Source organism: Ochotona princeps, chromosome 1 (genome assembly GCF_030435755.1).
Source record: "Ochotona princeps isolate mOchPri1 chromosome 1, mOchPri1.hap1, whole genome shotgun sequence".
NCBI classification, from domain to species: Eukaryota; Metazoa; Chordata; class Mammalia; order Lagomorpha; family Ochotonidae; genus Ochotona; species Ochotona princeps.
In genome coordinates, this window is record NC_080832.1 from 32,249,363 (window position 1) to 32,265,146 (window position 15,784).

General features: G+C 39.1%; 1 protein-coding gene and 1 long non-coding RNA gene across 5 annotated transcripts in view; one reads left to right on the top strand and one right to left on the bottom strand.

Annotated features, from left to right (window-relative positions):
- AKAP7 (A-kinase anchoring protein 7) overlaps positions 1 to 15,784 on the bottom strand; it is a 144,835-nt gene that overhangs the window by 120,343 nt on the left and 8,708 nt on the right. For all 4 annotated transcript variants that reach the window (XM_058675208.1, XM_058675292.1, XM_058675245.1 and 1 more), the window contains exon 3: positions 6,654 to 6,793. In XM_058675208.1, coding sequence (XP_058531191.1) covers positions 6,654 to 6,793 — 140 coding nt within the window. The remainder of the gene's footprint in view (positions 1 to 6,653; positions 6,794 to 15,784) is intronic.
- The window catches only part of LOC131482328 (uncharacterized), a 59,391-nt gene that overhangs the window by 25,141 nt on the left and 18,466 nt on the right, over positions 1 to 15,784 (top strand). The window lies entirely within an intron of this gene.

Consider the following 15,784-nt stretch of genomic DNA (forward strand, 5'->3'; position numbering starts at 1 on the left):
GGCCACTTGTAAGGAGAGAATCAATCAATTCAACCATAACACAGGAAGTAGAATTTTGCTGATTCAAGACATGATTGACATTTGAAAAGGTGTAGAGCAGTGAAATAAATTCTATTGTGTTACCTGAAGCACATTATAAAAATGTGTGCATTTATATATGATTGAAAATAAGTGTAAGACTATAATGAAAAAAGTTAATAATTAGAAATAATTTCATCAAATAAATTTTGAAAATAAATGTCAGTGATTTAAAATGTTTAGTAAGCATACTAGTTTTCACATTCCTAAAAAAAAAAAAATGTAAACTGTTACACTTACAACTGTATTAGCTAAATAAAACTCAGCTAGATTAGCCTGTCCATAAGTTTTATCACAAGTTCTTTAGTAATTAGATCAAGCACTAGCAGAAAACATACACTCCTTGTGAAATAGTAACTGGAAGGATATGACTTCAGTAATGAACCCCAAATATCCCCTGTACTTGGCTCTGACATGACCCAACACTGCAAGGTCTTGGTGTTTTGTGCAAAATATATTTCCAAAAGTTGAGCTTTCCATGAGCCACCTACTGATGATAATAATAATGCTCACTCCTTCCATGAACTAAATTCTAATGTAGACATTTTGGAAATGTTGTCAAAAAAACTGCTCTCGAGTCTCGTTGGATGGAACAATATCAGATTCCTGGTGTTTTTTACACAGCAATAGGGCTTGAGGAGCCCAAGCTTTGACTCAAAGCCTTTTAACTTCTCAATCCACAGATGACTTAAAATTAAGTATATTCAACAGAAGACTTCCTTAAAAGCAAATGATATCCCCAAGTTACAGAACAAGACTCCACTTACTCCCTTGTATTGACGAAGATTTGTTATTGTTTTTACATCAACACAAAATGTTCAAACTTCTGTTTTTATTATTGCTGGAAATGTTCACTATTTCACCGAACATTTTGTATAGTCTGCTGTTCAAAGTATAGCCCTTCTCAGTAACCAAAACACCTGCCAGCTAGACAGTTATCTAAATGAGTGAGAAGAACCAAAATCAATCAGTTTCTCCCAAACACATTTGGGTAGGCAATTCAGAAAGCTGATTTGATTGCAGGAGTAGGTTCTTTGTATGAGGAAAATTCAGCTCCTTCTTGTTCTGTCTCCACCCTCTCCTCTTCTGCCAAGGGGTGATGTAGCAATAAGGCCCTTACCAAATGCCTGTCCATCAGTTTTAGATGTCTGGCCCCTAGAACTATGAGAAATACATTTCTGTTCTTTTTACTGTTTGTTTTCATTATATTTGAAAAGCAAAAAGACAGAGAGATTACTCCATCTGTTTGTTCACACCCCAAACTCTCCCAAGATCCAGGTGTGCTGGGAGGAAGCCAGGAGCCCAGGACTCAGTCCAGCTTTCTCACATGGATGTCAAAAACTCAACAGCATTACCTGCCATCTCCCAAGGCCTCCATTAGCAGGAACCTGAATCAGATGAAATCTTGGGAGGGAGAGTGGGGAGCTTGCTGCTAATGGCATACACATTCAAGATAATGTTCAAAATGCCATTTATTTATGTGTTCAACTTTGTATTGCAACATCCTACAGGGTAAAATACATTAACATCTTTGGATTTTCCAGTAGCTTATAAGATTGCAAATTAAAAACAAAAATACTTTGAAGAAGTTTATTTTTCTGAAGTTGAATACTATTCATATGTAGGATTAACTGTAATCAAGTAATATATTTCTCACTGTGCTCTGGTGATTTAGATTAATTTGCATATTCTTTGATATCATCTTAAGGCTTGTTAAAAAGTAACTTTTATCTCTAATTACATTTTTCAAATAAAAGAAAAACTCTATAGTGCTAACAGCATGACATTTTTAAAAAGTACCCATATCATCAAAGACCAATGGAAACATTATTTATAAAGCTTATCTGTTACTCCAGTCCTCAGCCACTCACACAAGTGCACAGATCATACTGATTTCAACCTAATACTACAAAGTCAAATTTATATATGACATTGAAAGAGTCTTATAAAAGTGAAAACCTTACTGAAATCATAAATGTTTCTTTTGTGAAATAATTTCTTACATAGATAAAAAAGATACCCATCTGTTAAACATCACATCACACACCTAAAACCAATGCAATTAGAAAATCCACTTTATATCTTTTAAACTTTTTAATTGATTGAAAGCATATATGACCCACCCCCAAATGTCTTAAAGTTAGCAAGCTTCTACATAAAAGAGTTACACTCTAACACAAGGTAGGAGAATGCCTTTGACATTCTGCAAGTCTTCCAAGATGCCATATTGTTCCTAAATGTGTTGCCTCATTAAAATTTATTAGAATTCTCACATCAGTTTCCTGCTTAATTTTCCTTCAGACACAAATAAGCTTTTTCTTGTCCACAACCATGAAAATAACTTTAAAAACTGTTGATACAGGGCCCAGCGGCGTGGCCTAGCGGCTAAAGTCCTCACCTTGAACGCCCCGGGATCCCATATGGGCACTGGCTCTAATGCCGGCAGCTCCACTTCCCATACAGCTCCCTCCTTGTGCCTAGGAAAGCAGTCGAGGACGGCCCAAAGCTTTGGGATCCTGCACCCGCTTGGGAGATCTGGAAGAGGTTCCTAGTTCCTGGCTTCAGATCGGCGCAGCACCGGCCACTGCGGCTCACTTGGGGAGTGAATCATCGGACGGAAGATCTTCCTCTCTGTCTCTCCTCCTCTCTGTATATCTGACTTTGTAATAAAAAAAATATATAAATCTTTAAAAAAAAACTGTTGATACAGCAATAGAGTAAAAGTAAAAATAAAAATAAAATACTTCAAATAGAAGTATATGTCTTTATTCACCACATGAAAACAAATATGATTATTACTATTTTCTAGGAAAGAACTGAATGCATTCTTATCTATTTTCATATATTGGTGACAGTAGAAAATGTTACATTACAAAAATGATACAATACAGAATTAAACGGAACAAATATTTTTTGCTCCTGAGCAAAATCACCTATTTTTATTAGTATACTAAAATCAAACCTTTTTAAAAATTTATTTTATTCTATTTGAAAGGAAGAGTTAAAGAGAGATAGGGAAGGAGAGAGAGATATTCCCATCGGCTGGTTCACTCCCTAGATGGCCTCAAATAGCCATAAATGGCCAAGGCTGGGCCATCTCTAAGCCGAAGCCAGGGAGTTCATCTGGGTCTGCCACATGAGTGCAGGCCCAAGTACTTGCACTGCCCTCCATTGTCTTCCCAGGAACATTAGCAGGGAGCTAAATAAAAAGTGGAGCAGCTAGGACTGGAACTAACACCCACAAGAAAAAAAAAATCAGCACACTCCTTATTTCAAACAGCTTCCAACTTTTCCTTGTATTTTTTTCAAAGTTAACTTGAGTGCCTGTTCAAGTCCTGGCTCTTTTGCCTCAAATCTAACCTCCTAATAATGTATGCCGTCCATCAGCCAAGGATGGCTCAAGTGCTTGGGCCCAGGCCACCCATGCGGGAGACTCAGATGAAATGTCACACTCCTGGCATTGGCCTGACTCAGCCATCTGAGAAGCTTACAAGTGAACAGAAGACACAACTTTTTTTAAAGATTTATTTATTATCATTGGAAAGTTGGAAAGTCAGATATAGAGAGAGGAGACACAGAGAGGAAGACCTTCATCCATGTATTCACTCCCCAAGGGGCCGCAATGGCCAGAGCTGAGCCAATCCAAAGCCAGGAGCCAGGAACTTTCTCCAGGTCTCCCACGCAGGTGCAGGATCCCAATGCTTTGAGGCTGTCCTCGACTGCTTTCCCAAGCCACAGGCAGGGAGCTGGAGGGGAAGTGGGGCTACAAGGATTATAACCAGTGCCCATACGGGATCCTAACATGTGCAAGGTGAGGACTTTATCTGCTAGGGCCCAGAAGACATCTTTTTATACCTATCTGTCTCTCTGACAATCTGCCATCCAAGCAGATAAAAATAAATAACTGCACAAACATTTAAACAAAAACAAACAGAAAAAATCCAACAGATTGGTAAATATAGCTGGAAATAGTTAAGTAATTCTATTTAAAATCATTTTAAAACCAAGATGCCATTGGAAATTAATGGAGAATTACTTTCATATGCTTCCTATTAGAATTATTTTATACAGGCATTTTAATTATTTTCTGATTTTTATTTCCTAAAAATATGAATCAAGATTTTGCATCAATACAGAATTTCAACCCTCTAAAAATGTGTCTAAAATCAAAGATCCATGTGATTCTGAATACTTTTTTCTTTAAAACTGGATGTCAACAAGTAAAAAGCCAGAAGTAGAGCAACTCATTGTGCATGTACCAGCTTCCAAAAGCCTGTTTGAGCTCACTTAATTGGAACTTGGAATACAGTCTTCCATTGAACCAACGTTACAAATGGTGGTGCTTTTCCCAGGACTTCCCACAAAAGCTCTTAAGTAGTTTAAAAACAAAATTAACATCAGATACTTTAAAAGAAACAAATAAAAAAGATGCTCACATAGAAGTTAAAAAACCTATCTCTCAATCTTGCCCAATTTCTGTGTTTCCTACCCATATTTGTATGTAACCTCTCTCAGCTTTGTTTACATGCAAGTAAGTTATTTAAGAAGAAAGGAATAAATCGTTTTTGTTTCAAAATTACTTGAAACCTGTCACACAACGCCCTCTAAAACAAACACCTGCTGTCAAGCCTACAGCAGTACTTGACACAGTAGAAACACGGCACTAAGGACCCCACAGCACACATCGTGGTGCCTGGGTTCAAGTCCCCGTTCCTACTTTCAGCTTCTTATAGATGAGCTCCCACGGAGGCAGCGGGTGATTGTGCCCTCCCATATACATGGGAAACCTGGAATGAACCCCGAGGCCTTGGAGCAGTAAACCAGTGGACTGCAGGCTAGTGTCTCCCCTTCTAATAAAATAAAATATTTTTTAAAGAATTTAAATATATATGTATATGTATATATAGTGAAACAAGCATTTATAACACTGTGCTCAATATATCAGCAGTCTGGATAAACTTGGAAAGGTAGAAACACACCTTTGGGTCCTGTGCGCTAGCCTAGTGGCTAAAGTCTTCTAAGTCCTCTCCGTGCATGTGCTGTAATCCCATAGGGCCTCTAGTTCATATCCCAGCTGCTCCACTTCCCGTCCAATTCTCTGCCTGTGGTCTGCGAAAGCTGTTGAGGATGGGCCAACGCCTTGGGACCCTGCACCCACATGGGAGACCCAAAGGACAGCTCCTGGCTTCAGATCAGCTCAGCTCTGGCCATTGGAACCACTTGGGGAGTTAGCCAACAGATGGAGGATCTTTCTCTCTGTATCTCCTCCCTGTAAATCCTGCATTCCATAAAAACAAGTAAATCTTCAAAACAAAAAAGGAGCTCACGTTTGACTCTGTATTTTGTGTGTGTGTGTGTGTGTGTGTGTGTGTGTGTGTGTGTGTGAACATACCTTTTTTGGACCAGACTGACTCCTGCCTGGCCCAACCTTGGCTGTCGCAGGCAGCTGGGCGTGAAACAGACATGGACAATCCATCTGACTCTGTTTCTCTTGCCTCTCAGATAAAACCAAAGCAAGCAAATGAAAGCTCTTAGATCTTGTGAGGAAGACAACCGTTAAGTTGAAGCAATGACGAATGACAACCAGAGAGCTCTAAAAGTCTCTCCAGGGAGTGGAGATTGGAAAACAAGCAAGGAAAAAACGAAGTAACTGGCCTAGCTCGGAGCGTCACAAATGAAAGTATCTGAGCTGAGATTCTGAATTAACAAAACGAAATGAAGAAAGAAAACTGCTAAGCCCCAAGTAACAAAACGATAGTTTAATTATATGTCTACTATTTAAACACCAATTTCTGTATAACCTGCCCCCCAAATCTCTTAGAAGACAAAAGCAAGATTACTGACAAGCATTTAGTACAGTTTAAATATAACTTAGAATAAAACTTCATAGTAAGACTTTAAAAAAAAAAAAAACCTCTTTGGGGCCCGGCACAGTAGCCTAGTGGCTAAACTCCTCATCTTGCATGCACTGGGATTCCATATGGGCACTGGTTCTAATCCTGTGGGCCGTGCTTCCCATCCAGCTCCCTGCTTGTGGCCTGGGAAAGCAGCTGACGACAGCCGAAAGCCTTAGGATCCTGCACCCACATGGGAGACCCAGAAGAAGCTCCTTGCTCCTGGCTCCTGGCTTCAAATTGGCTCAGCTCTGGCCATTATGGCCACTTGGGGAGTGAATGAGCGGATGAAGGTCTTCCTCTCTGTCTCTCCCCCTCTGTACCTGACTTTCCAATAAAAAAAAAAAATAAGTCTTTGGTCCTGGTGCAGTAGCCTGCCTGCTAAAGTCCTCACCTTGCCATGAGCCGGGATCCCATGTCCCAACTATTCCACTTTTCTTCCCGCTCACTGCTTGTGGCCTAGGAAAGCAGTGGAAGACAGCCCAAAGCCTCCAGATCCTGCAACTGCATGGCAGACCTGGAAGAACCTCCTGGCTCCTGGCTTCAGGATCAGCTTAACTCTGTTGTGGCCACTTGGGGAGTTAACCAATGAATGGAAGACCTTTCTCTCTGTCTCTCCTTCTCTCTGTAAATCTGACTTTCCAATAAAAATAAATAAATCTAAAAAAAAAAATACATTACCTCTTTGTTGGTAATCGGAATGGATAGGAAGTAGTTGGGTTGATTATCTTCCCCTTTTCTTTTCCTCTTCTTTATCTGATCACTCTTGATACACTCATTTTGCTTATTTATCTTTAATTTTATTTTAGGTACATCAGTGACTAGAGGGAGAAAATCAAATAATATGTCTCATATATGTAAACATAAAATGTGTTAGAAAAAAATCAGCAAAACATAAGAACACATAGCTGTCAGCTTCAAATCTGAAACAGGAATTGGTAAAACATAAATATTGTTTGATTTACTTACAATGTTAAGATTTCTGTCTTAATTGCTCAGCTGTTCTATTGAAAATAATAATAAAAATAGATTTTCTAATACAACTTTCTTTACAAAGGTGCTAGCCAGATTTGACACCTGGACCACAGTATGCCAACCCCAACTTAAAGTATAACTAGCAAGCTTTATTTCCTCCTTGTTACAATTTTCAGAATACTACAAAAATACATTTTTTCCACACATTTGTTTATGGGCACATATATTCATAACTTTTAGAACATAACCTTTGCAGCATTGCCAAAGTTCAGTACTGGCCAAAATCATACTATATACTACTTGTTGCAAAATTTAAGAGAATGTTTTACAATTTTTAAATGCATCATATTTTCCTATCAAAATACCAAAATATTCTTCACAGAATTAGAAAAACTATGCTAAAAGTATTATAGAAGAACACATCACCCCATTAGTCAAAGTAATCTTGAAAAAGAAAAACAAAACAAAAAGCTGTACATACCACAATGCCTGATTTCAAGATACGTTATGAAGCTATAGTAACCAGAATATCCTGGTCTTAGCAAAAACACAGACATGTAACACAACAGAACAGATTTCCCAGAAATGCTTTCCATCTTCTCCATCCAACTGTTGCTTGACAAGAGTACCAAAACCACACACGAGAGAAAAGGCAGCCCCATCGATAACTGGTGCTGGGCAAACTGGACAGCTACATGCACAAGACTTGGAGCAGTTCTGTCAAGCCCTTACCCTACACAAAAATCCACTCAAAGTGGATCAGAAACCTAACTTTAAGACCTAAAACTATGAAAATACTAGAAGAAAGCCTATGCGATGCACATTATTCAGTACATCAGTACAGGAAACAGTTTTTAAGATTACACACGCACAGCCAGCTAAGATAAAAACAGATAGCTTGGATTATATCAAAACATGAAGCTTTGCACAAAAAGGAAATAATCAACAGAATACAGAGAAAATGTATATATACTTTACTCCTGACTTCATTCTGCTGAACCTACCTATAGGCAAAATAAAGTTTTGATACTACATAAATTCAAATCATTATAAAACAGGGGCTAAAATTCGTTCTACTTTTCTGAGTTTCACTCTTTGGAGAGTTAGGTACTAGGTAAAAGCTGTTAGTCATCTTCTGAATTAGAATTCAATGATTTTGTTGTCATTGCTACAGTTTTGGGGTTTATTCTTTTTATTTTCACTTAGGTTCTGAATAGTGTGTAGTTTTGCATTTCCCTGAGTTGAAAATGCAGCAGATTATTAGTTGTAAGAGGTGTTAAAACCTCCTTTTGATATGGAAGCACTTATAAGTGGATCCTCTCTCCAACACTTTCACCAGGAATTCTTTGGCAGAAGGGAGAAAAAGACCTACCTTTTAGATAGCAAGCTAACTCCTCCCTATTGTTAAGAAATTGTTTTAGCTAGCTGAGCTTGCAGGAAAGCACCTATTGGTGTCTAACTCTTTGTAAAGCTTACTTGCTTATACACTAAGGGAAAAAAATGTTAAAGATAATGGGAAGATCAAATCTATATTTTTACTTAATTATGCCTGTGGGTTTGTTTATTTTTTAAATGAAAAGGAAATTTTCTGTAAAGCTGTTGTCTAAAAAGTTTTAGGTCCTGGGAGAAAAATTAAGAGATAGTAAAGAGGTTCCTGTGCATGTATGTGTGTGTGTTATGTGTTAAAAGTTGGCATAAATCTTGTCATACTTAATCTTGTCATAAATACTTAAAAGTATCTTATCTCATTCTACCAGCTCTAACTTCGGACCAGAAATGGTCTCCCCAAGAAACTGTTCAACCCATCTGGACAATAAGTAGCTGGACTCTATGCTTGGTATACGTTTGCAAGGAAAGAATCTTGACTGAATTTGAACTGTAATACTGCATCAAGGTGGAGGAATCCACCAGGGGGGAGGGGAGGGGGAGGGGTGGGGAGATTCCCAGAGCCTATGAAACTGTCACATAATGCAAAATAATTAATAAAAAAAAAAGGAAAAAAAAGTATCTTATCTCATCAAGTCAATTCAAATACTTTTTAATTATTCCAAAGTTAACATCCACTTGTTCACAAGACACTGATGATGTTCACTCATAGTGATTTATGTATTTTATCATAAACAAGCCAGTTTCAATATAAATTCTTTGATTAGAGAAGAATGTATAAAATTCATAATGACTTAAAATGGCAAATTTATATGAATATTCAAGTTGAACTGGCCTAGACAGAATACAACTAATACATAATTTTACTCCATACCTTTTTGTAAATTAAGAAACTGAGGGAATTGGCTGACATCAGGATCAGTGAAATAAACTAGACACAGAAAAACAAACACTGTGTGTTCTCTCTCATATGTGAAAGCTAAACAAAAATTAATCAGAATAAACAGTGATTATTAAAGACCAAGAGTATGGGAGGGAGGAAAAAGGGTGGTTGGAAAACTAGTACCAAAACAAAATAAATAAGTACTAGCACTTCACAGTACAGTGAAATGACTATCATTCATAATAAACTACTACATGTTTTATGACTAAACAGAAAGGAAGACCTAAAGATGCTAAATGTAAAGCAACAATAAGAGAAAAAACTGTATTACCCTGATTCATAAGTAACACACATTTATTGAAATATTACACTTCATAGCACTCCCAATTTTCTGAGAAGTTATGCTCTCAGAAGGAGGTGTCAAATCTGTGTGAAAAGCCAGTCTCGCTGGGGCCAGCACCATGACATAGTGGGTTAACCCGTGGCACCAGAATCCCATACAGATGCTGGTTGGAGACCAGGCTGCTATACTTCAGATCCACCTCCATGCTAATGCCATGGAACAGCAGCAGCAAACAGCTCAAGGCACTTCAGGCCCTGCACCCTTTTGCGAAGCCTGGAAGATGTTTCTGGCTCCTGGCTTCAGCTTGGCCCAGTGCAGGTCAGGCCCAGTGCAGGTCACCGTTACTATTTGGGGAGTGAGCTAGCAGATCGAAGATTTCTTTCTGTTTATCCCTCTCTCTAATTCTGCCTTTCAAATAAATAAACTAAATCTTTTGAAAACCCACTGTCTCTTTTTTTCACAGATTAAGGACTTTCGTATGCATGCAAATCTATCATTAACAGTTTCTAAACTGTGTTCCCCAACAGTTGTCTACTGATCAGAATACAGTGCCTCACAGATACTGGTAAGAATTCAAATGCAGTTCTTTTTCTTGGGAGGGAAAAAGAACTGCCTTACACTCAACCCAGCAGGCATTGGTTTCATCTTTGAGAAAAACTCCAGACCATAGTGACCACCTCCACACAACTTAAAAAGGATCTCAAGAAAAGGCTGGGTTCACCCTACAGCCCTAAACCTGACCACCTATGTACTCTGATGGAGCTAAATAACTTCTTTTACACTTGATAAAAGAAGTGAAAAAAAAAAACCACCTTTGTGAAAACTGCTCACTGTCACAGTCATGCCTGGGATCTTGGCTTTTTCACTATCCTTCTAGTGGACGTTCCGCTGTATCGCCTGCTGCTCTTCTGAGGTCTTGTATAACTGGGTAAAACTACACATAAAGCCACAGGGTAACAATAATTGTTCTCATTCTGTTTGCACTTTGAGATAATAACAATAAATACTTTTAAATGTCTTAAGTAGTATTTTACTGCTTCTAACACAGAAGCTGTTACCAAAACACAGCATTTGTCTTCGCAATCTAGAGAGGTAAAGTAAATGCAAGGGGTCCTGAGTAAAAATCAGTGACTTAAGGCAAGATTACTTGGTGGCTTTGTATATTTGTCATCAGTGTACCCAATGACTAAGTGACCAATCTCTTTAAGATTTTATATATATATATATATAATATATATATATATAATATAAATTCTTAGCTTCTTATATACATCTGCACTTGGCAGAACTTCATAAATTCTACTGCTGACAGTTTATAGCATTCTCATTCATGTTATGAGGTATATGAACTGCTTCATACATGAAGCCATTGGGTTTCTCTTCTAAGGCAGTTTTAATAAGGAAAATGAAATCAGTATGCTGCTGAGCCGCTTGTCATTTTAGATATCTAAGTAAAGATTCACATTTAATTGTGTTAAAATGAACTACAACAGCAGTCAAAATATGTTAATCAAGCAACATATATATTTCACTATACTTTGGACACATTTTTAGCCCTAGTCCACCTTCACATAATGTTAGTAATTGGTACCCTGGAAATGAACTTAATTTTACTATAACTAGCTTTGGGGGTGGAATCCTGGCTCTCACAGTCCTTGTGTGTTCTTCGATGAGTCACAGAAGCCTTCCTTCCTTCAGCACCACCTCTGAATTTGAGAAGAGTAACAAATACACGGTAAAGTTCTTTTTGAGAATAAAGTGAACTGATACACAAAATCACTTAGTCCTGTTTCAAAATAAGAGATATTATTAGCAACTATAGTGACCAAACATTGAATTAGCACAAGTAGGGAGAGAAATCTGTATCACCAAAGATGATTTGCAGGCCTGGCATGGTAGCCTGGTGGCTAAAGTCCTCACCTTGCATATGCCAGGATCCCATATGGGTGCCTGTTCATGTTCCAGATGTTCCACTTCCCATCCAGCTCTCTGCTTGTGGCCTGGGAAAGCAGTCGAGGACGGCCCAAGGTCTTAGGACCATGTACCCACGTGAGAGCCCCGGAAGAGGCTCCTGGCTCCTGGTTCCGAATCGGCTCGGCTCTGGCCATTGTAGCCATTTGGGGAGTGAACAAGTGGCTGAAAGGTCTCTCTGTGTCTCCTACTTTCTGTAAAGTCTGACTTTCCAATAAAAATAAGTAAAAATCTTTTTAAAATAAGATTTTAAAGATTCCAAAGGGCAACAGATTATTTATATGGTAGCTGTGGTTTGTCATTCACTCAGACCACTTGTGCAATCTATAAATGTGGAAAATGAGGAATTCTTTAAAATGAAATATAATATCTCTTATGGATTGTATATTGGTTTAGATGGTGAATATCCTCCAAAGACCCATGCTTTAAAGGCCTAGTTCCCAAAGTATTCATGTTATTTATACTAAGATGGTAGAGAAGCCATTACAGTACTTTCAGAGAAGGCCTTTGGCAATGGACTAGATCGAACTGGGGCAAAGATTAAATCATTGTAGCTTTTTTTTAAGATTTATTTATTTTGATTGGAAAGGCAGATATAGAGAGAGGAAGAGAGATAAAGAGGAAGATCTTCCATCCGATGGTTCACTCCCCAAGCGGCCGCAACAGCTGGAGCTGAGCCAATCCAAAGCCAGGAGCTCTTCCGGGTCTCCCACAAGGGTGCATGGTCCCAAGGCTTTGGGCCGCCCTTGACTGCTTTCCCAGGCCTCAAGCAGGGGACGCGGGGCTGCCAGGATTAGAACTGGTGCCCATATGGGATCCCGGTGGGCGTGTGTAAGGCAAGGACTTCAACCACTACGCTATCACGCCAGGGCCCTAAATCACTGTAGCTTCATAGGAGAGAAAGAGACATTTCCCTCTTGAAACATGATGTTCTACATCACCCCATATACCACCAGGAAAACCTTCACCAGGGATCAAATCAGTATTGCCCACTTGATTGTAGACTGTGAAACTGTGAACTTTCACAACTTTGAGCCCAACTAAACCATTTCTCTCTTTAAAAAAAATGTATATGTGTGTGTATGTGTGTATACATGCACATATACAGATATAGTGGCTGGCAATGTGGCATAGTAGGCTAAGCCTCTACCCCTTTACTTATTTGTTTGAAAGGTAGTTGCAAGAGTAGAGAGAAACAGAGAAAAAGCTATCTTTCATCTACTGGTTCACTCCCCGGACGGGATAAGGGCTCAGGCTGTACCAGGCTAAATCCAGGTACCCAGAACTCCACCCAGGTATCCCACCTGCGTGGCAGGAGCCCAAGCACTCGGTCCATCTTCCACTGCTTTACCAGGTGATTATCAGGAATCTGAATGGGAAACGGATTTCAGCTAGCACCCACTAGAGATGTCCCTGTCACAGGTGGCAGAGCTTAAGGCACTTGACCACAATGCCTGCCCCCTTTTCTTTTTTTAAGATGGGCTTCCCCCAGGTATTTCGTTGTACTGAAAAGTTCATTAATACAACATTGAAAAGCAAATGTTCAAAAGCAAGACACATGTTGTATGAAGTAAAAGTACAATTTTAGGGCCCGGCGGCGTGGCCTAGCGGCTAAAGTCCTCACCTTGAACGCCCCGGGATCCCATATGGGTGCCGGCTCTAATCCCGGCAGCTCCACTGCCCATCCAGCTCCCTGCTTGTGGCCTGGGAAAGCAGTCGAGGACGGCCCAATGCATTGGGACCCTGCACCCGTGTGGGAGACCCGAAAGAGGTTCCAGGTTCCCGGCATCAGATCGGCGCACACCGGCCATTGCGGCTCACTTGGGGAGTGAATCATCTGACGGAAGATCTTCCTCTCTGTCTCTCATCCTCTCTGTATATCTGACTTTGTAAAATAAAAATAAATCTTTTTAAAAAATATAATTTTTAGTATTAAGAAAATTCCCAGTATCCCTCCTCTTACATTTTATTGCCTAATTTAAAATACAAGGTTAATTCCATGTGAGGATATTGAGACTCTAACAGTTATCCACCTATTCTGCAAAAATAAGCACTCTACAGATAGAAAAGGGGGGGAGAGCAGTGGCTGCTGGGAAGGTGACTAGTGCTGAGGCCATTCCCGAAGAGTCTGCACTAGAGAACCACGGGACAAGCTTTCTAACAATCTCATTAGTGTATTTGCTTCTCTGAGAACTTAAAAACTGAGCATCCCATGGAGAAATCACACATTCTAGACCTGTGGCACACAATGAGTAAGAGAAGCCTGGACAAGTTCCTAGGATCATGTCAAGAGTTCTCTAAGGTTAATGTCGCCCAGGACGGAACGATCTGAGCAGTTTCATTGGTATGAAATAGAACAAGTATGTTTAAATCCATCAGTTCATGATTATATTAAAAAGAAAGTGTAAATCAAACTCACAGGTCACCTGTGGAAGCTTCTGTGGAAGTATTATTTTAAATATCTAAAGATAAAGGGGAAAACGTTAAACACTTATCCTGGCTTTTTCTTACAACCAGTCACACAGGAAATGAAACAGTTCAACAAGGTTAAAGTTCATCTTTAAAAATATGCAGCTAATAAATGCAAGAGGATTGAGTTGGCGAAATGACTGTCTATGACAGCTACCCATTCAACTTTCAGACATAACAGCAACTCCTGGGCTCTGGATGTGTACTGGCTCTCTGATCAGACCCACGACACTTTCCTTGTAAAGAGCAGAGACTCACCAAGGTCCGAGTCAAACACGCACAAATGCTGGATTTTCTCCTAAAACAGGACCCATAAGGGAGACAAAGATGTGCCCAGGTTGTATAGCTTCCTCACCACTTACCTCTAAAACCTTTTTTCTTACACTTTTATTTTGGAATTTTGTTTCTAACAGACTCTTATATTCTAATGTATGTTTAGTTCTAGTATCTACAGCATAGTATATCTAATATTCTAATATATAACTCTAATAACATATTCTTCCTACAAAGCTAACCAGCAAAGATTGTAAAGACCCATTCCAGCTAACCAGACCTCATGTCACCTAAACTCACTTAAAAGGTACCAAAACTGGCAGCTTAGAGACACTGAACTAAGCATCCCAGCAGTTTTCTCACTGGCAAGGATTCCCCTTCTCACAATGCTCTTGTTAGCACTCTTTTCCTCCTCACTATGCCAAAATTTCTATTGGCAAGAATTCTCTGGCAGATAACTCAGTTTCCATTTGCCAAAGAAAACTGAAGGAACCACAGGCAACTAGCACAACCTGAAAACTTTGGTATCTACTGCAGGCCAGTAGAGTGATTGACTTCCAAGGTACCAAATGCAAAAGAAAGTCTAATCAAGTTCATTCATACCACAAGTTCACTATTTTTTATTTGGGGCAGAAAAACTATTATTATATCTATCTTAAGGCTTAATGGTTAACAAGAAAACACTCAGTTGGTTTTTTTTTTATATTTCTATTAAAAACTCACTTCATAAAAATTAGTAGTTTCCCATTTGCAAAGGATTTTGCCATTTGGTCCTTGTTGTTTTAGTTATATCACCATAAAAATGAGAGAGTAAGTTTTTCCTAAAAAGCTAAGAGGTATATTGCAAATATTTTATAAATATGTTAACTATTTTTTGCACATATTATCTTTGTTGACAGCAACAGTCTGAGGTAAGTGGGAGAGAATTATTATCCACATTTTACAGTTAAAAAAGCACAGTTTACAGTTTAAATGTCCAAAGTCAAATGAATGAAAAGGGAAATAACTAAAACACAGTTTTCTGTTTACTTCCCATGTGTACACTGGAGCTTGAAATTTGAAATCTGTGTTCTAGTGAATCTAATATCATGCCTGATAGCTTGGAATCTAGCCCAAATCAAAAACACTTTTAACTTACGAACAGCTGGACTATGAAAAAGTGGCATATCACCACAGAGTTAAAACAGGCTTCTATGACTGGCCCGGGCCTCTGATATACATGGATAACCTCATTTCTTTGGTAATATATATATACCATTGCAGAAAAACAATCCTATTCGTATGGAGCACAGCCCCGGCCCCAAATGCCTGATCACTGAAAAAGCAGCTCACTTTCAGAGCAAGAATGGAAAGCATGCCCCAAAACTACTTCCTTGCTTCTCTCTAGTCCTTAGTCTCCTCACCAGCACAACTGTAGGGATGCTATGGCTATGGAACTCCTATTTGCTCTCCAGGATTCTGAAAGTGTCTTGTTTACCCTCCAAACCTCTGAACAGCCTTCCGGGGCACCCT